The following is a 20,745-nucleotide window of genomic DNA, read 5'->3' as shown; positions in this document are numbered from 1 at the left end:
AACTACAAAATACAAAGACTGCAGTGCATTTTGACCAATCTAATGTGACTTTCTACAGCACAACCATTGGCATTTTAACAGTGCTTGGCCGTGAGTTCTATATGAGAAGAGGGGACAGGGTAATTAGTGGGAGGAGAGGAAGAGGCAAGATGCGAACCCTTGATGAGTGCAGATCGGAAGTATATTTCAGTAGGTTTGCATGGAGTTGTGGTGAGAGCACTTGGGGTATATTTATCCTGAGGTGAGGGTGGAGGTGACATGTTGGCTTTGCTAAGAGGTCTTGCCTAAGATTGTGGATAAGGAGTTGCTTGAGTCTGCACGCAGTGGGTTGGTGGAAGAGGTATAGAATTTAGATGGCGTTGTCGTGAGAAGTAATGGGGGACCTAGCAGGTGTTGCGTTAAAGTGTAGGGTGGGTGGCCGATGTGTTTAAGGAAAGGCAAAACGAAGAATGATGAACTTCTTAGTGAGAGATCAAGAGATCATTCCCAATAGCAAAATAATAGAATCAAAGGCTTGTATTTGTATGGAATTGGGCAAAGAAATCTGATGAAAAGAACCCTGCGGTTTGTTTCGGGAAATGTTTCATTTTGTCAGAAGCACCTCAGCTTTCTTGTTTTCCAGGAAAAATATTACAACACTTGTGGAACAGAGGGCAGACTTTGAATCATTCAAATATACCTACGATTACCATGGGAACATTTGGCAGGTAACTTTTAGACATACGCCGCGTAATGAGAGGAGACCGTGAGGAGTGGCATGCATCCTGATGCAGGATATTAGTAATACTGAGCTCAGAAGTGAGCAGCATCAATAAGTAACCTGAGTATTGTACAATGCTTCTGCATAACCTTCTCTACTCTGCCACTGGTACAAACAACCACACCCACATGTTGTGAAATGCATACGAGTTATGTGTGATCTGTCCAATGTACAGTGAGGGCCACCTACCACATCGATGATCGGTTTCAAGATCTCTTCCTCTGTTTTCTGCCTCATGCATCTCACCATTGCAGCGGAATCAGTTGTTTCACAACCAGTAGAATTGGCAATCATCTACAGGGGATTATGGAAACAAACAGAATTAATTTCTGCATGCAGGAACTGGTTCACTTTGGTATTGCTGTCATCAAAACAATTAAATGGGACCTGCATATGGGCTAACAGTTGAACATGTTCACATTACAAATGAAAGTGCATTTGTGAAATGACTTGGCTTAAATGCAATAACAATATGGACCATGGTTTTGATGCCTCTCTGACACATTCAGCCATTTTTAGTTTCCCTCAAGTGTTCCCTGTACAAACATATTCCAGCATTCAACAGCAGTGCTATAACACATCTGTTCACGAGAGGTCCAATGCACTAATTTTCTCACCATCCCTCCCACGTGATCGATGATCCCCATCGCCTCAAAACAGTATCTGTTTAAGGGTTCTTCTGCTATGTACCATATGTGTTCTTCTGCACCACAGCCACTATCTGGCCAGCAGTCTACTATGACTACTCTCAAGAGCAGCACCCAATCACAGAGCTGCACTGACCTCTGTTGTGACCTATTGTTAAGAGTTTCTGATTGAAAGAACAATATGATATGATATGATATTTTATTTATATCACGCTCATACACAAGTGTTTCAGAGCCCAACAAGTCAAGGGAGGGGAAATGGGAGAACAAAACAACGATCTTACTAGGCCCAGTGCATGGGAGAAGGGGAGGCGGAAAAGTGCAAGGAAGGGGGAGAAAAAGGAGAGTGAGGAGCAAGGAGACACAGATAAAAACTAATAAATTGATAAATAATAAGGCAAAAAAAAAAACGGTTGTGCAGCCGGCAAGTGGCAAGTGCTGGGTTTAAGGCAAACAGCAGACTGAGTAGGTCTGATAAGTGCTGGAAGAAAAAAAAAGGCCTGTATGGGTACAGACTCCAGTGCAAGGGGTGGCCCAGAGGCAGTACAGAAAGTTGGCAGGGTGAGCAGGTACCTGGGCCCGGAGGACAGAGGGTGGTCAGGTGCACGATGCTGAAGGGGGACAAAAATAATCAGCAGGGGAGAGGGAAGGCGAAGGCAGTAGCAAAGAGGAAAGTCTTGAGGTACTTCCGGAACCGGAGATGGTTCTCCGCGAGTTTCAGTGTGGCAGGGAGGCTATTCCAGAGGGAGGCCCCAGCCGAAGACAGAGATCGACCCCCAGCTTGTCTCTTTGAAAAACTACTGACCCTGAGGGAGTTAGAGGTAGAGGAGCGGAGAGCTCGAAAGGGGAGGTATTTGCGGAGGGATAGCTGAAGGTAAATTGGACCCAGGCCCCAGAAAGCCTTGTGGACAATGCAGAGGGTTTTGAATTTAATTCTTGCACCCACAGGGAGCCAATGAAGATATTTCAGTGCTGGAGAGATACAATTCCAGGGCTGAGGCCAAGGACAAGTCTTGCAGTCCTGTTCTGGATAAGTTGCAGAGGGCGGAGAGTAGAGGCAGGTAGATTTAGAAAGAGGCTGTTGCAATAGTCCAACGTAGAGAGAACCAGAGCTTCGGAGACGGTGAGCTTCTAGAGTAAGGAGAGGAAAGGAAGAGTACCTCTAAGGGGGTGCACTAGGAAGTTTGACTTTTTTGACACTTCAGCGATGTGGGTGGAGAAGGAAAGTGTGGAATCAAAGATGATACCGAGGTTCTTAGCCTCACAGGTGGGGATAGGAGGAGGGCCAAGGGAGACTGGCCAGAGAGTGAGGGGAAAGGATGGTGATGGCGGATACAATAAATTACAAATACATAAAGGTTTAGGCATTTCGCAGTTAATTACATTGATCTCTGAAAGGACATTGACATATCCAGCAATCAATTACAAGAAACATCTGCATTTTCAAAATGTGCACCTTCTGACACTCACAAGAGCTTCTCAAAATAGATTATTGTTCATCTATACTTTTGTCGAAAGTCTTTGAAGTATCACCAAACTCACATAAAATACACATCCCAAAGGTAAATAAAGTACTTGTCTTCTTCTGCATTAAGGCAGGATGTCAAAGTTAGTTCTGTTTGGAATAGCCACATTATGGAATGCCTGTTATTTGACTATGATGGGGTCATTACAGTCTTGGCACTATTTTCAAAATAGTGACAGTTGTTCCTTCCGACCTGTCACAAGTTTAGAGGTATATATTACCTAAATCCAAGCTAATACCACTGGCAATACATTCCTGCGGACTACATGTTGGAGGTAAAAACTGTAAAATGACCCAGAATCATATTAAAGCAATTCCCATCAATACAAGAAAAAAACAGTTGTGATGGGAAAATGGCAGGAGGTGAGCAAGTTTTAGTTACTTACCTGTAACTGTATTTCTCCAGCATTGGTATCTTTCATAGATTCACATGCTTGAATATTGCCCATCATCAGACTGGGAATTCTCAGTGATTTAAATAATTATTAAAAAAAAATATATATATACATTATTTCCATAGAAATACAATGTAGATTGCCCCCTATGGCCTATGAGCCATTCACTTGTGTAATCCCACCACCTCACTTTTGTCCTTATGGCCCTAGCCAATGAGGTGGCAGGGTTTAAGCTCCGCCCCCGGCAGCCATCTTCAGATTTTGAGCCGTAGAAGGCTACATGAAGGATGGCTGCGAGAAGATGGAGCACCTCTCAGGGGAGGCGGCGGGCGCATGTGAATTTATGAAAGATACCAATGCTGGAGAAATACAGTTACAGGTAAGTAACTAAAACTTCTCCAGCATTGGATCTTTCATAGATTCAGATGCTTGAATAGAATACCAAGCAGTTAAGCATGCCCATACCATATGTACATTCTGCAGATCCTTCTACTCGCCTTACTATACAACAAGTAACAGTTTACGTTACCAGGGAAGGCGGGAAGAGAAGGCTGCTCCTACCTTACGCAAAGAGGTGGCGAAGAACAGCTTGTCCCACTGCCGACTCTTTGCTGGTATCTTCTGCCAGTTATGTTTGGCAAACGTATGCAGAGTGCTCCATGTTGCAGCTCTGCAGATGTCTTTCAATGGTACTCCAGCATGAAAAGCAACCAAAGCTGTCCTCCCTCTGGTGGAGTGAGCTGAAGATGGTCTAGCAAGTAGATCATCTTTTGACTGATGGCAGTGGCTGATACACTGGGAAACCCAACGTGCCAAACCTTGCTTTGAAATGTGCTGTCCTTTAGTCCCGCTAGCGAATGCGATAAAGAGTCTAGTCGAGGAGCGGAACTCTTTGATGCTCTGGATGTAGATCTTCAGGACCCTTGCAACATCGAGTGAGTGTAAGGACGTCTCTGCATCGGAAGAATGATTCATGAAAAAGGTGGGAAGCACGATGAGCCCAGTGAGCGTCATTTCTGACAGTACCTTGGGTACAAATGAATCGGTTCGTATGGTGGCTCCATGAGCGCTGCTAGAACAGTGTTTATGCTCCATGTAGGCACTGGTGTAGGAGTTGGTGGGAAAGTATGCATCAATCCTTTAAGGAATATTTTGATAGCCGGTTTGGTAAGAAAAGATTGTTGGCCTAGGTTAGTCGTTTATGCCAATATGGCAGACAAATGCACCTTGATGGATGCAGGGGAACGCCCTGCTTTCACTAAGTGCAACAGATACAGAAGTATTTGCTCGATGGAAACAGAGAGCGGGTTCACTGAAGATGTTTCGCACCACATGGTAAAACTGGTCTATTTGTGAATGTAGGTTGTTCTTGTAGAATGGGTTCTAGAGGCCTTAACTACGTCCCAGCATTCTGCAGGAAGATTTAGATCTATTAACTTTCGCTGCTCAGGAACCATGCATGCAGAGACAGGCTCGCTGGATCGTGGTGGAGCAGGTTCTGACCTTGTTGCGTTAGGAGGCTCTGATGAATCAGAGGACATCGAGACAGACGGTACATGGTCGGATACCAAACCTGGCAAGCCCAATCCGGTGCTATCAGGATCATCGAGCAGGCCTGTTCTTTCAGTCTGCGTAGCACTCTTGCTATGATTGGAATAGATGGGAAGGCATAAAGGAATTTTCCCGTCCAGTCCACTGAGAAGGCGCCCCCCATCGATAGGTGTTCCAGATACCTGGAGGCGAACCTGTGGCATTTTTTGTTGGCCTTGGTGGCAAAAGATCGATCTGTGGACATCCCCACATGTGGAAAACCTGGCAGGTTTCTGCTTCGTCCAGCTCCCATTCGTGTGATGCTGAAAATTCTCTGGTCAACTTGTCTGCCAGGACATTGTCCACTCCCATTAGGCGTTCGTCCTTGATGTGGACCTTGTGATGCAAAACCCATGTCCATAGCTTTTGAGCCTCTTGCGATAGCAATTCCGACCTTGTTCCCCCTTGTTTGTTCATGTAATGAATCGAAGTTATGTTGTCTGTTTGGACGGTCACAGCCTGCCCTGCCAGTACTGGCAGAAAGGCTTTCAGCACCCATCGAATTGCCCTGAGCTCTAACACATTTATGTGCAGCTGCGATTCTTGGGTGGACCAAGTGCCCTTGGTTGGTAGGTCTGCTAAGTGCGCTCCCCAGCCCGACAACGACACATCTGTCCTGAGGAGAAGGGTTGACGTTGGAGCCTGGAAAGGCATTCCCCATAGCAGGTTCTGAGATAAGCTCCACCATCAGAGGGCTTTGTGAAAAGCCGTTGGTAGTGGTATGTTATCTTCCCATAAGCCGATTGCCTGCTTCCATTGGTGATCGAGGGTCTCTTGGATTGGTCTCACCTGCAGCCTGCAATTTGGTGTGAGCAATATGCATGAGGACATCATGCTCAGAAGAGATTTGAAGGAGCGGACCGCGGTCGCCCCGATGCTTTAAAACCATGAAGACTGATGAGTTAGTGCAGATATTCTGTCTGGTGACGGCCTTACTTTGGGTATGGCGCTGTTCATTTCTGCCCCCAGAAACAGCACTGGCTTTTTGGGAACGGGGCAGGACTTTTCGTTTATCGAAAACCCTAACCCCTTCAAGAGTTTTATCGCTCTCTTTACTGCGGGGCATGCCAGAGTGAGCGAGCTGGCCCTTATGAGCCAATCGCCCAAATATGGGAAGACTTCCGTTCCTGACCTTCTGAGGTATGCTACCACCAGTGCCACGCACTTGGTAAACACCTTTGGTGCTGATTTTGGGCCGAACGGGAGGAAACGGAACTGAAAATGTGACACCCCTACGGTGAACCTGAGGAAATGCCTGTGGGCAGGGTGAATGGGAATGTGGAAATATACGTCCTCCAAGTCGAGGGTGGCCACGAAGTTGTGCTGGTTGAGCGACAGGAGGACGTTCTGAAGAGACGTCATCTTGAATTTGATCCACTTCATAAACTTGTTGAGAGCTCTCAAATCCAGAATCGGTTTCCACTGACCGTTCTTTTTCTTCACCAGAAAGAAGCGGGAGTAGAAGCCTCGTCCCCTTTGTCTGTCTGGCACCAGTTCTGTAGCTGCTTTTAGGAGTAGCTTTTGAACCTCCAGCATGGCCTGCTTCAGATAATGTACCTTGCGTGGAATGGGGGCAAGGAACAGAGGTTGGTCCAGGAATTCGATGGTGTGACCCTTGCGGACCACCTATAGCACTCACTTGTCTGATGTTTTTAGCCAACGTTGATAAAAACGCTTACTCTCCCGCCCACCGGGGTGTGTCATGAGGGAGGAGGAGGAAGAAGATAGTCAGTTTGGCTTGCTCTAGGCCTTGGAGTGGTTGGAGCCACGCTTGTCCCTATGGGTGTACCTGTTTGATGACTGATGGTATCTGTCTTGTGTTCTCTGGTTGTAGCAGGGGTGGCTGAAACCCCTATATTTTAAGGGTGCACCTCAAAAGGACCGGGAAGACTGACAATCTTTGTCTTGTCCTTAAGGGAACTGATGGCTCTTGCCGTATCGGTATCAGCTTTAATACCCTTGAGATGGTCGTCAATTTTCTTACCAAATAGGTCTTGCCCATCGAAGGGCATATCTAAGTTCTGAGCCTGAACTTCTGTTCTAAAGTTCATAGCCTTCATCCAGGTTTGCCTCCTCAAGACTGTACCATGGGCCATTTGTCTGAAACCCGACTCTACCAACAGCCTTGTCGATCATATGGTCGGCAGTGGCCTCGCCATCTGATATGATTGCTTTGGCCTCTTCTTGCAGGTCCGCAGGCAAATGTTTGATCAGCTTGGATATACGGACATGGCGTTTCCGGCACTGATGGTGAGAGAGGCCGAAGAAGATACCTTCCAGCCCATGGCCTCCAATTTACATCCTTCTTTGTCCGGTGGAGCTGAAAGAGGCGAGGATGGATTAGCCAACCTTTTTTCTGGCTGCAACCGTTATGACAGAATCCGGTTTGGTATGACCACTTGGGCATATTGGTGCCCTGTCCGGTGCCTTATACTTCTTCTCTGGCCTTAAAATGAGGGCCGGTGTGGACAACGGTCTAGCCAAAATGTTTGCTCCAGTGTCCCATATAGTTTCCAAAAGAAGGATAGTAGTGACTGGTCTTATATGCTTGTCTCTATGTTCATAGAGCACCGATTTTTTCTCTTCAGAAGCAACTTGTAAGTAAAGAGGTCTGCTGCTTTACCAATTATGGTATGAAAAGACACTAGATCATCTGGTTGTGAAGCATCTCCTGGAGAGTCCTTCTTACTAGGCTTCTCAACAATGTAATCGTCCCACTCACTCTGTACGTCTGGCTCCTGAGTAATCTCCCCTTCTTCAGGGTCTGAAAAATCCCTGAAAGGATCCTCTTGCCACTTGGAAATGGATGCGATGGAAGGGACTATCGTGGGGTCCCTTGTGGGTGGTCTGATAGGATCCCTTGTGGGTGGTCTTGGTGTCAGAGATGATCTAGAAGGGGTGACACTTGTCAGTGAAGTACTGAGCGTCCTGCTCCTGGACCTACAGGGAGGTTCCGGTGAGCGTGCTCTCTTCTGAGGTCTGTTCCTGGTAGGAGAGCTTCTAGGAGAGTTTTGAGGTGGTGAAAACTGCCTTCGATGAGATCTTTCCGTAGGGGGAGAGGAACGATGCCTCTATCTCTGATATCTATCGAATTTGTTAATGATCCTCTGCATAGAAAGCATGAGTTCTGGATCATATGGGTCTGTGTGTTCCCCTAGGGTGGGATCTATGGTGGGATACCAGGGAGGACTCTTCTCCTTGGGAGCGATGGTCGGTTGTTCAGGAATGAGTTCGGAATCCGAGAAATCCTCATGTAGATGATGTCAGGAAGTTCTGCCATCTCTTTTAAAGGAGATAGTTGAGTCCCCATTGGTAGAATGAGGACTTTCGGTGTGTGAAAGCTTGTGTCAATTGGTCCGAACGACTCGCTTTCATTGGAGGGCGCGTCAGGGATCTCCGTGGACGGTGCCTTGGACTTATATTTCTCCATCGACGAGGGGGCGGAAGTCATCGACGGTATCCTTGTCGACAATGGCTTCATCAACGAGGATGTCTTCGAAGAAGATTTCGTGGACGAATGGTGCTCCTTGACCATCGATGATAGCTTCGCTGATGATGATGAGCTTCTTTCGTCACTGATTGCTTGGAAGTGAGCGATTTCAACAACAAAGACTTAGTCGTGGACGACGAGGTATGAAGAGTCATCGTTGACGCTTTCAATGACGACTGGCCCCGCCCCCAGATTTTTTTTTAAACGTCTCCTTACCCTTGAAGGAGGTTTTCCCGTTAGGTGCTTTTACTTTTGGTCTCCAGAACCAAAGTATGTAGAAAGAGATGACACTTCCATCTTTTTCTTGCTCCTATATGTAGGAGAGGTGCTTCTTTCCACAGATGAGGCCCTTCTTTTAGAAGGTTGCCTCTCTGAAGGCTTCATGGACAGTCCAGGAGCTGTCTTAGCTGATTCTTCATCAGAAGAGTGTCCTCTAGATCCCAAATGTAGAAGGAGTCTCCTGTGTCTGTGCTGGAAAGTTTTGTTAGATAAAAGTCTTACAAATATCACATTTGTGAATTTCATGAGGATAGAGACAGTAAATGCAATGTTGTATCATAACATTGGCATACCATTAGGTAGTAATAGCTCCAGGAAATGAGGACTTTCATTAAACATCAAAAGACAAAGAGGCTAAAATACCTCAAATCACAATACAATTCATGCTTGCTTTACTATGTAATTGGCTAGGTTTTTGTGTTTTCAACATTTAAATATATACAAGAGAGATCAAATGGCCAGACCTTAGAGAAATAAATGGAAGGTGTATTCTGTGACAATGCAGAAAGCTGCCGCATAGTAATGATTTCCATACAGTTTTTGCACACGTCGGCTGGAGGTCTCATACATTTTACTCTCTTGCAAAGGAGAAAAGTCATTTTTACTCTCTTAACATCACATTTACTCTCAAAGTTTAAAAATAGGGAGTAAAATACTCCCACCTCAACATCTTATCTTTAGCACTGCTTACACAAACTATGACCAAATTCACAGAAAGAAGGTGAACCTTGCCAGGGCAGGCCCAGCCAAACTTATACGTGAGGATAACATCAACAACTCATGGTCAACCTCTTCGAACTGCAGCGAGGGACCTAGAAGCAAGAGTATACAGGCCCCACCAGTGCCCAGAGTGTGCAGAGCATCACCCATTATATGTAATGCATAAAAGGGTCAGAATTGAACCTTTAGTCCACTGAAGATTGCTACTGTATACTATCCATTACCGCAATTAATTTGAGTGTGGAAATGCAAAGGGAAAATATACAGGAATGCATAGGAAAAATATACAAGTTGTATTTCTAGAAGAAAAAAATAGAATACTTGTGACACTTCCAGAAATACCAGTACTGTTAAAAGTGGTATTTCTGTAATTGGGCGGGTTCATGGAAATACCTCTGCTAATGGTGGCAATTACCACCAGTAGTAATCCATCCCAAAAACCTGACAGGGCTGTGATGCCCTAAGTGTGGCTCATTTGCAACTCTCTTGCTGCTGGGACTAATAGACTAGGGACAGAATTTGCTGATGAAATAGAGACAGATAAATCCATGGCATACGCGCTTTGAAACACATTGTGTATAGGCGCTCTATAAATAAACTATCATATCATATATATCAAGAACTTATGCCTAAATATAAATGAACACACTTGAATACAATCTGAACTACCATCCCAATTTCCAAAATGTTGTGGGTTAGTTTGGGCGGGCAGATGCTTTTTGTTCAGGCTGCATAGTGTAAATCATGCAAGAGTGGTTACATTTAGGAATCACGTGTCTGTAGGCAGAGACAGGAAGTTCCACAGAAGCTGAGCCAATAGACTTTAGACAGAAAAATAATAGAGGTAGAAAATAATTTGGGGGGTAAGAAATTAAAATAGGATTTAGTCAACTATCTCGAGGTACAGTCCCTTGCCCCTCCAAATTAGGTTTCTGGCGGAAACACGCCACTGAGACTTCGTTCATCTACGACGCCAATTCTCTTACCAATGATCAACAACTAGCACTTCTCCTCCATCCTCATCCTTCTGGACCTTTAAGCAGATGGAAGTCCTTTTTCTCTCTGCCTCAAACAAAGACCCCCACATCCATTTCTTCCTGACCTCCTCATTCCTGACAACCTTGGATTTCTATTTGATAGGGACCGCAAACTCTACCAGCTCACCAAGGGTAATTTGTACCACAGCCGGACTCAACCTCCTAAACATTATTACCACTCAACTAAAACCCTTATCTCTACCCATGTGCTCAGAAAACTGGACTACCGTGCAAGCAGATTTCTTGGAGTGCCCTTCTCTCCCCCTCAAATAAATTCTAATATGAGATATACACCATTTCCAACCAGCCTAGATCATTTCCCATGCTCTCTCTCTAAACTCAACAACTGAGCCAACATAGTGTTCCTTCAGATCTACAGACCGACATCCTACAGCCCGAACTATGGAACGAAACTCACTAACTCCATCGCCAACCTTTCCACCTACAATGATAACCTAATCATCCTAGGCGACTTCAACATACGGTTTTAAAGAAAGACCAAAACCACCGCCAACTCACTTTGCGCCTTCCCGGAAACACTCCACTTCAAGCAAATAGTAAACACAGCCACTCTCAATGCCGGACATATTTGGATGCAAGCTTCTGTAGAGAAGGACTGTGGATCCACCCCACCAACACTAATCGTATGAAGTGATCACTACCGGATACCATTCTCCGTCAAACTTCAAACCTGCTACGCCCCCGGAATCGCAATATTACACGCCACAATGAAAAGAAACTTGGAATTCTTAACACATCTGCTGGAATCGACTCAACCGAATACTGCTGAGCTGAAAAGAATGATCCCTGGCTAGGCTGAAACAATACCCAACACCTGAATCACTGAGGCCCTCGTCCAATTAGCACCGGCAAAACAATTCAAAGGCACAGCAAAAAAGATTGCAGCAAGATGGTTCACTGAAGAGCTCAGAGAGATAAAAAAAAAAAACTGCAAAAAATATGGAGAAACCATTACAATCAACCAGACAAAATAAAATGCCAAAGACAACTCAGAATATACAAATCGACAGTCCTCCAAGCAAAAAATCCAACCAGCAACAAATCCGTCAGAATCATCAAAGATTAAAAACCCTTCATCCTGCAACAAAGGTGTGATTCATCTCAAGCACTATGTGACAACATCACCAACTACCTTAGACAATATAAGAGACCATCAAAGCAAGCCGAGCAACTTTAAACGCAACCACAGAACCACTGACAACTGACGAGCCACCAACCACAGCAAGACTCGTCCGATTCGAACCAATAGACAAAAAAGTTTTCTCTGCACTAATAAAGGACATCAACCTCGCTGGATCTCCAAGCGGCCCTTGCCCCCCGAGGAAATACAAAGAAGTCCTCAACCACAGCACCCCAGCATCACACTTCTGGCTTCTTATGAACCAATTCCTAAACACCAGGACTAGTACTGGAATCATTCAAATCGGCTTACATCAAGCCACTGAAAAACGTAACAGAAAGCACAGAAGACCCAAGTAATTACAGACCTATATCCAACCTACTCTACCCGGCGAAAATAGTGGGGAACCATGTGTATAAAATTCTACTTAGCTATGTAGAAACTAACAGAATACTGGACCACTCATGCTTCAGACACATGAGAAGAACGGAATCGGCACTTCTACCCATTTGGGACAACTTAAAAATAAATACAAACAACATCACTCAATCTTCCCTCCTGCTACTGTACATATCTGCGGCGTTCGACACAATCAGTCACACAACACTAATGGAAAGACTGGAGGAATGCAGGGTAAAAGACTGCCTTAAAGTTGCTAAAATACAACCTCACAAATCGAATGGAAAGAACCTATCTACCATCTACCGCCTTTTACCTCAAACACCTCCTGTGGAGTGCCACAAAGCTCCAGCTTTTCCACTCTTTCTTCAATATCTACATGTCCCCCTTGATGAAAATCATTCAAAACCATGGAATGACCACCTACAACTACGCTAATGAGACAACTCATCTTCAAGATAGCCACAACGCAAGACCCAATAAACACCCTCAGCAATTGCTTCACAGACATATGCAGCTGGATGTCAGCGAACAACCTCAAATTAAACCCAGACAAAACAGAATTAATGTTCTCCCCATCCGATGACAATGAAACCGACTGAAAACTGGACGGGCCGCCTGACACGGGAACCCAACCAGAGACATCAAAAGTGGTAAAAAACTTGGGAATACTCATGGACAACTGACTCTCACTGGAACCACAAGTCAACGCTATTACAAATAAATACTTCTACCTCCTGAAACTACTTAGAGGGATGCTCCCTAACTCTCCTTGCCATATAGAACCCTTGCAATCATCTTCCGAGGATTATCAAGAATCAACTATGCAAACACCCTCTACCTTGTAATGCCAGAGCAGCTCACCAAAACACTCCAAGACATCCAAAACACTGAAGCAAGGATACTCTTGAGACTTAATAGAGGAGACCACAGCACACCAGCTCTGAGAATCCTATATTGGCTGCCGCTAAAAAAACATATTAAATTCAAAGCCCTCTGCATTGGCCACAAATCATTTCACGGAAAAAGAGCCGAATTCTTCCAGGCCAAGATCCACTGCTACCAATCAGGAAGAGACCTAAGATCAAGCAACAACCTCCAAATTGAAACAAAACAGCACGAAACAAGGACATCCGGAGGAACCACATTTTCACACCTAATTGCTAATCTATGGAACACAATACTGAAATAGGAAATTAGGACGTCAGAAGACCGTTCTAGGTGAAAAGAGCTTTTTCTTAAAATGTGTGTGTGGGTGCATGTGTGTTGTGTGTATGTATATGTTTTGGTGCCCTGGGGGGTCAGGGGAGTGGGGAGAGGGAGGAAGGGGCTGGGTCTGAGAGATGGGGAATCCTGCAGGAGAGGTTGGGGTTTGTGGGGGGTAAGAAGGAACAATTGAGGGCTCAGGGGATTAAAATCCCATAATATAAAATAAAAAGAAAAGAAACTTATTTTAAAGGTCTCAAGAGAAAAAGACCTTTACAATGCTGGTCTTCCGATCAATATAACATCGGGCATTGTAAATCAGACTTTTTCTCTTGAGATCTTTAAAATTAGGTCTTTTCAAATAGAACCCAGAAGACCACCCCACATTCAGAAAACGACTGAAAACATGGCTGTTTGACTCCCAATGACCAGCAGGAAATAGTCACTGCCAGCGATACTAATGGGGACAGAAGGAAAACCACACACTACTAACCCCCGCTTCCAACTCCCCTCCAGCATACCCCACGCTGAACTCACCGATCCGTTGGATCAGTCTAATTCCCACTGAAACATGCAACAAACACATCCACCATGAATCTAACTGCCGTAAACACGCGCCCAATCACTGGAAGCTACCCATCCAGACACAATAGCGCCAGTGTACACAATTCAAACACATCTAGAAATCAGATCCGCATCAGATGCCAGTTACTCCTGGTTCTACAATCACCAACAGGAAAGCAGAACCTCTATCCTACTTCCTCTTCCCTCACTAACCTACCCAAACCTCTCTGTTACAGAACCATGTGATTGCCTGAGGACTATGCCAATGGTAACAGAGTAGTATAAGCCAATTTAACATAAAATAACAAATGTATATGTCCATATGTGGGCTTGCCCCCACTACCTCAATGAATGCATCTCTTGGTGCTCTCTCTTTCAAACTCTCTGCATCCCAGCTATTCAGAACCTATCAGCCCCCCTTCTCTTGTGGCACAACTCTTTGGGGTGCCACATGTTTCGGTTTCAGCACAGTGCACAGGGGCTGGATGACAAAACAAGACCTGAGGTGCAACCCACCCCAGCAGTCAATCAATCCACACCTAGCGCATGCTATCACCCCAGAAACCATTGTTTATCTGCCAACATGTTCCTCAGCTCTGCTTCTCTCAGTGATACCCTGAGTGGCAGGTCAGTGTGATCAAGGTGTTTGAATGCAAACAAAAATAGCTCAGGTTGCAGGACACAGTGCACTTTCACATTTCTAACCTGACAAGCATGCTGTCCACTGACATCTTGGTGCATTCTGTTGAAAGCCACAGCTTCGGTCAGTTCTTGCGTAAATTCAGTCACTGCTGGTAAGATCCCAGTTAAAGTTACTTTTCACACAAGGATGTAACAGAGTTGTACATTGAGGTGTTCAATGCAGTGGGCCAAGCACTAAATCAGTGAAACGGCCAGAAAGCCCATTTCACCATGGACATGTGAACAGAGCATTTACCACATGGTTGTGACTTTGCGCATGGTGATCTTACATTCTCATAGCAGTCGAGAGGGGTCAGGATAACTAGGTAATCCTAGAGGGCGGAATATGCATAGAGCTAGCACCAGGCCACTCTGCCAGGATTTATAGATGGAGCTACAGTGGAGTAGAAATCTGGGAGAAGGTGGTGGTGCTATGGCAATGACCATGATGCCTACAGATGAGCTTTGCAACTGCTGACAATGGGTTGAACTTCTTTTCTGCCCTACAAATTGGCAAGAACATGTATGCTTGTTTTGTGAATGCCTTTCACATTTAATCAGCAATTGCCATCCCACAAAGGACATGATTAGCGTGACCCATAAGATAAGATAAGATCTCCCTCAAGGCATGACTACCGTGCAAGTAAGGTTCTGCACCAATTGTAGGTACACCATAAATTGGAGTTGCGTTGCAATTGCCACCCAATGGGATTGAAATGTATACCGGTAGCACCTGCTAAGTTAACAATGCAATGCCATCCCTGAATATCACAACAGTCACAAACAAGCTTTAAATGAGCCATTATTTATACCAAGACAGTGGCAGTTGCTGACAGATGTATGTTGCTTGCTACAGCCTTTTAGCAAGGTCATCAAGAATGATTTCTGGCAGAATGCATCATTAAGCAAGGTTGTGCCACTGGTTTACCTGCTAAAACTCAACCTACCCAATAAGATAAATGTCCCATGATTTGACTGGTGAGGTGAATGCAACACAGCTGGTGAATGATGTGTTCTTAACGTTGCTTGTGGATCCATGCTTATCCTCAATGAAAGTGAACATTAAATATAGCTTTGTCTCATATCTTGACCCATGTTTCAAGAATACAGTGGCTGCTTTACAGCCACATGAGAAAACTGAGACTTGAACAGTAGCAGACACAGTTTATAAAGATGCACTGATGTAGCAGGTGAAAAAAGAAACTGTGAAGACCATAGAATGGAAGATAATGCAACAACTCCTGTACTCAGCACACCACCACAAGAGGTACGAAGAGCATTGTCATTTTCATCATCCAAAGCGACTTTGCTTGTTGCCTAAACTACCCAACCCATCTTCAGACACCACTACTCATGATGATAGGATGTTGATGGGCAGCCTGTCGGAAAACTCTTAAATGAATCATGGATGTTCAATGCTGATGGGTCTAATTGAACACGAAGTAGATCAGCAGCTGTGATGGTGTATGTATAACTATTTGACATATCTCTCATGAATACAATAATGATCCACTACAGAATTGGTTCAGTACGTGGTATCGCTAGCCAGCGTTATTATAGTGCAATGCCCAGCAATCTGGTCCTTTCTTTGCTGCTTGTGGTGCACTGCTTCTGTACTGCCTGGGCCTCTTGTCTTAACCTACCTTGCTTTGTAAAGCACAATAGCCTACAACTATGCTATGTCTCTGTGCTGGACTGTGTCCCACATGTGAACTGACACTTGTCAGTCCACTTGTGCTGATCTGCACACTTTATTCTTTTTGTCGAGGGGCCTTGAGTGCTATGCCTACTTCTACCACGCCCTCCCCGTAGTCAAAGACACTTCTGGCATGGTGATCATTGTGCATGCTCTCTGGCTAGATCAGTTGGTGCCTATTCCAACATGGCTCATAAAGCATTAATGCCTGTGATGCATTCACTGTGGGGTGTCAAAGTTATTTCTGCCTGCACATTTGTCACATTACAAATCCAGAAGCCTCACATTTCTTGTGTGTATTGTGATTCCCTTGAACCTAGGTTTCCTTTCTACTGCACCCCCCCTTTCCTCTTGACTAATATTCAACTTGACCTTCTATGGCACTAATTCTGTCTGCTGCTCTGCCCAATACCTCCTCTTCTTTGGATCAGTTTCCTTCATTCCAGACGCGTTTATTTTATTGCCTTCTGGCTTTTACCCGCATTGAACCTTTCCTTTTATTCGCCCTGCTTCTTGTCCCAATTACAGGTGCAGGTTTCAGGAGAGATGGGACACCCATAAATAGGAATACAAAGCTAAAATGGCAGCTTGTTTCACAATTGACATGCACCACAGGTGAGAGTTGCCGTGGAATCCCTAAACTGACCGCAGCCAGTGTACAGCACGAGTGTGTATTTAGTGCTATGGTGGCTATCTTTTCTGCACTAGGGGAAATCTGAAATATTGAACAATTCAAATACATTAACACAAACCAGCATTACATTAAGAAAGAGTATATTAAGTCATCTAGCCATAGCAAATAAATCAGCTTCGATGATGATTTGCCGTCAGATTCAAGTTAGACACAAAACAAGTGGAGTAGGGTCATTTAGTGGATCTTGTGGTGAAACAGGTAGCTCCAATGATTGACTGCTGGTGTGTGTGACGTATGACTGTCATATCATGACCTAATGACATATGTGATTGTGTTACAAATCTTCTTTTAAATCTTAAAAGCAAGTTCCTACACCCATCTTCTGTTATTTTAACTCATCAGTAGTTTAGGTAAGAGCTACCTTTTAACAGGGTTCTGAGCCACCAACACAATAATTATTTTGGTTCTCATCCTTCCTATGAGTCATCTCTAAGAGCTAACATGAGAATTGTTCAGGTTCTCTACAGGCTACACGAGACAAGTGAGATCCAGTCATAACATTTCTACCGGGGTCTCCCCGGTGATGGTCAGTGAAAGTCAGAACTGGGGGCAGAGAACACACCAACCGGAGAACAAAGAAGAGTATTTACTAGATAATGGGTCTCATTACGCGGTAGGCGGTAGCCATGGTGCTATTAGTGCCATGGGTACCCCCTTACCGCATTCCGGGTCCGGGTTCCCGAAATAGGGACTTACCGGGTCATTCCAACCTTGGAGGACCCGCTAAATCCTCATTCCGGGAACCATTCCCCATTCCCATTCGAGCACCCATAGGGCTCAATGGGAATGGGGATGGAGCTAATAACGGTACCGCAATTTGCGGTACCGTTATTAGCTCTGAAGTCCCTTAACGAGTCCCTTCCATAATGCCTGGTAAAACCAGGCGTTAAGGAAGGGACCCGCTAAGGGACCTCAGAATAGGGTGGTATGGGATTACCGGTGCCCTTACCGGTGCCGGTAATCCCTTATCGCCTACCGCCTAATGAGGCCCAATGTCAGGAAGCCTAAGTAGTGGTGGTCATGCAGGGGGGACTAAAGAGGACAATAATGTGCATGGGGAAGTGTTGCCCCAGTGTAGGAGATGAGTTGGAAGGCTTACTTGAGAGTAAATATATTGGTGGTGTTTTTGAGGTCAGGGGGTGTATCAATGGTGGGACAGTACAAGGAGACAGAAGAAGCAGAAACATGATGATGGACATGGTGTGCAAGGGACAGAGACTGAGGATGATTATAGATGATCGGTTAAAAGGAGAAGAGTAGTGAGCGGTAGAAGCTGTGATGTATGGGACTTGTCCATGTACACTTACCAATGTTTCCCCCTTGCACAATTTAATGGGGATGTTGTTATGATGGGCACACAGGTGAGCCTACAAAGCATCTTGGGTAGCAGTATGTTCCAACTCCCCCCAGCTGATCAGTTCTGCAGTTACCACTTCTTGGTTGACCCTTTAAAATGGATAAACCAGTCCACTGTGTGAGAAACCTGAAGGCATTCTCCCGAGAAGACCACGAGTATCACTTATTAGGGTGGCCAGAGAACAGCTGGCACTCTGAGATCCCAACCCTGGGGGTGGACAAGTGAGTGAGGATTACCTGGGTAGGGAAGCCTGGGTGTATGCTCGGGGAAATGCCCCAAGTAAGATGCAATACTATACTGTGGAAGAAGCAGAGGAGGACGACGAGATCCCGGATACCTTTGTAGGCTATACCACATCTGTCTCCCTTCCTCACAGTAAAATACTCTTACCCGGATCCAACAAGTCTTCTAAATATGACAAATGCCCTAGGAGACCAAACCGCATTGCACATGGAAACTATCTCTCCCATTATCCCTATTTCCGTGTGTCCTACCCGAATACTCCCAGTTGCTCTCCTCAACATTCCTTTGATTATTTCTCAAACTCATAATCTGCTTTAAACAAAACACCACCGTTCCCCCTATACATTCCACACACCCTACAAGACTCACCCTTCCTTATTCACCATTTTCCCATCCTACCCAGTAGGATACTTAGAAACTCTACCCCCCCCCCCCCTTTCCCGACACGAACACTAGAGTTGTTTACCTGACATGTCCTGACACAAGGGTCAGGCAGAATCAGGCAATTGATAGGAACCATGCACAGCTGACATCCTTTTACCTTCCCCACAGGGATAAAAAACACAAAAGCACACTTTGAGCAAGGCCAAACGCACGAGGAGACAGCTACACCAAACTGGCAGTTCAAATGGAGAAGAAAGGCAGTGAGACCTAGAAGGACGACGAAGGGGAAGCCCTTCTCAACTGAGACCCGAAAAGCCTCTACAAAAGAAATCATAAGACCGTGAGTTACAGCTGGCATACGAAGCAGCAGACGACAATGGTACATGAGGGCTTCCTGCATCGATAACGCATGCGGAGAGGCAAGCCAGCTACCGTGGTATTATCCTTGACTCCAGAGATCAAAGAAGCCAACAGGTTCAGCACACCGGTGAGCGGAGGACCTGATAGCAGACTGAACTGTGGCTTTAGCTGGTAATATTGACCTGATTATTTCATTTGTCAGCAGCAGGTTCAATCTGGGCCAGAGGAATTGGTCTCTATGAGATCTGGATGGGAATGTAACCAAATATTTAGGTAGCAGTGTGCTGGTGCAGTTTATAGGAAGTATCCATGTTTATGGCCAGAGTCCAATCCTGCTCTCCAAGTTTAGTTTTCAGTTTATATTGATTTGAGTTAATCTCTTCTTCATAGATCCAAGTTTCCCCAGTTTTTCCAAGTTACCTTCGACCCATGGTTTCAACGCCCCATTAGTTCCTTTTGCAATTTTTTTGAGAATCAATTCCATAATTGGCATATGTGTGCTCAATAGACATTTCCTAAATAGGGACATTCTCTTCCATTCCACTGTGGTTTTCAAAGATTGAAGACCTAGTTCTCTGCATAGGAAATGGAAGCCCTCCAAGATTGGCCATATCGTATTTGGCATCCTCAGTGTTGTGTCGTATCCATTTGTCAAATTTTTGGACATCTTTCATCTTGTAGAAGTCCACGACGGGGACCATTGAAAATGGACCAAATGTCTTATTTAGTATGATCGCATGACTTGCCAGGGATTTCGCTTTCTGCCGCAGGGAGTCAGTGACTGGAGCGTCGATGTAGCTGTTTATCAATATTCCCAGGTATTTGAATGCTCCTACCTATTCAATTCTTTTTCGGTCCAATTTCCACTCGAAATTTGTTTTTGATTTTTTCAACAATAGGATCTTCGTCTTTGTTGTGTTTATCTGGAGAATATTTTTCTCCATGTATTTGCTTAGTTTGTCCAACTGACGCTGCAGCCCAATAGGTGTTTGGTCGATTAAAACCAGGTCATCAGCATATAATAGACGGCTTAAGTGCCTATCCATGGAGGAAAGCTGCTTGCAGTGCCCAGGGTTAGATTGAGATCTGCCAGGAAGAGATTAAAGAAGGCCGGGGCCAATGGGCAGCCTTGTTTGAGGCCTATGTATGGTGGTATTTCCTGGGACAGTAGTCCCCTTTTGGTAAGTCTTATTCTCATGCTGGTATTTGAATGCAAGGAGACCAGAGGTTCCAGGATCGACCTTGGGCAGTTCCAGGTCCATAGCTTGTACCACAATCTAGACCGACCCACCTGATCAAAAACTTGGACATAGTGAATGAAGGCCAGGTAGATCCTTGGTTTATCCTCCCAAACAATTCTATTCAGGATACTTAGGATCAAGATGTTTACACCAGTGCCTATAACTCAGACGAATCCAGTTTGCAAGAGTTTGTTCCATCTTTCCAATTCAGACCAACCATTTATTTAGCCTTGTCAGTAGCATTGATCCAAAGATTTTACCAATCACATCAAGGAGGGCGATGGGATGATAGTTCTTAGGGTCTTCCCTCTCCCTCTTTTTGAATATCAGAATGAC

The 20,745-nt window shown here is 45.0% G+C and overlaps 1 protein-coding gene across 1 annotated transcript in view; it reads right to left on the bottom strand.

The window, feature by feature from the left end:
* Positions 1 to 20,745, bottom strand: part of LOC138455188 (fatty acyl-CoA hydrolase precursor, medium chain-like) — a 799,801-nt gene that overhangs the window by 348,765 nt on the left and 430,291 nt on the right. Inside the window, exon 7 of the mRNA XM_069607091.1 lies at positions 950 to 1,054. Coding sequence (XP_069463192.1) covers positions 950 to 1,054 — 105 coding nt within the window. The remainder of the gene's footprint in view (positions 1 to 949; positions 1,055 to 20,745) is intronic.

This window comes from Ambystoma mexicanum, chromosome 1p (assembly GCF_040938575.1).
Source record: "Ambystoma mexicanum isolate Mex_15411 chromosome 1p, UKY_AmexF1_1, whole genome shotgun sequence".
NCBI classification, from domain to species: Eukaryota; Metazoa; Chordata; class Amphibia; order Caudata; family Ambystomatidae; genus Ambystoma; species Ambystoma mexicanum.
Note: the sequence above shows the minus strand (reverse complement) of the source record. Positions and strands in the feature narration are given on the sequence as shown.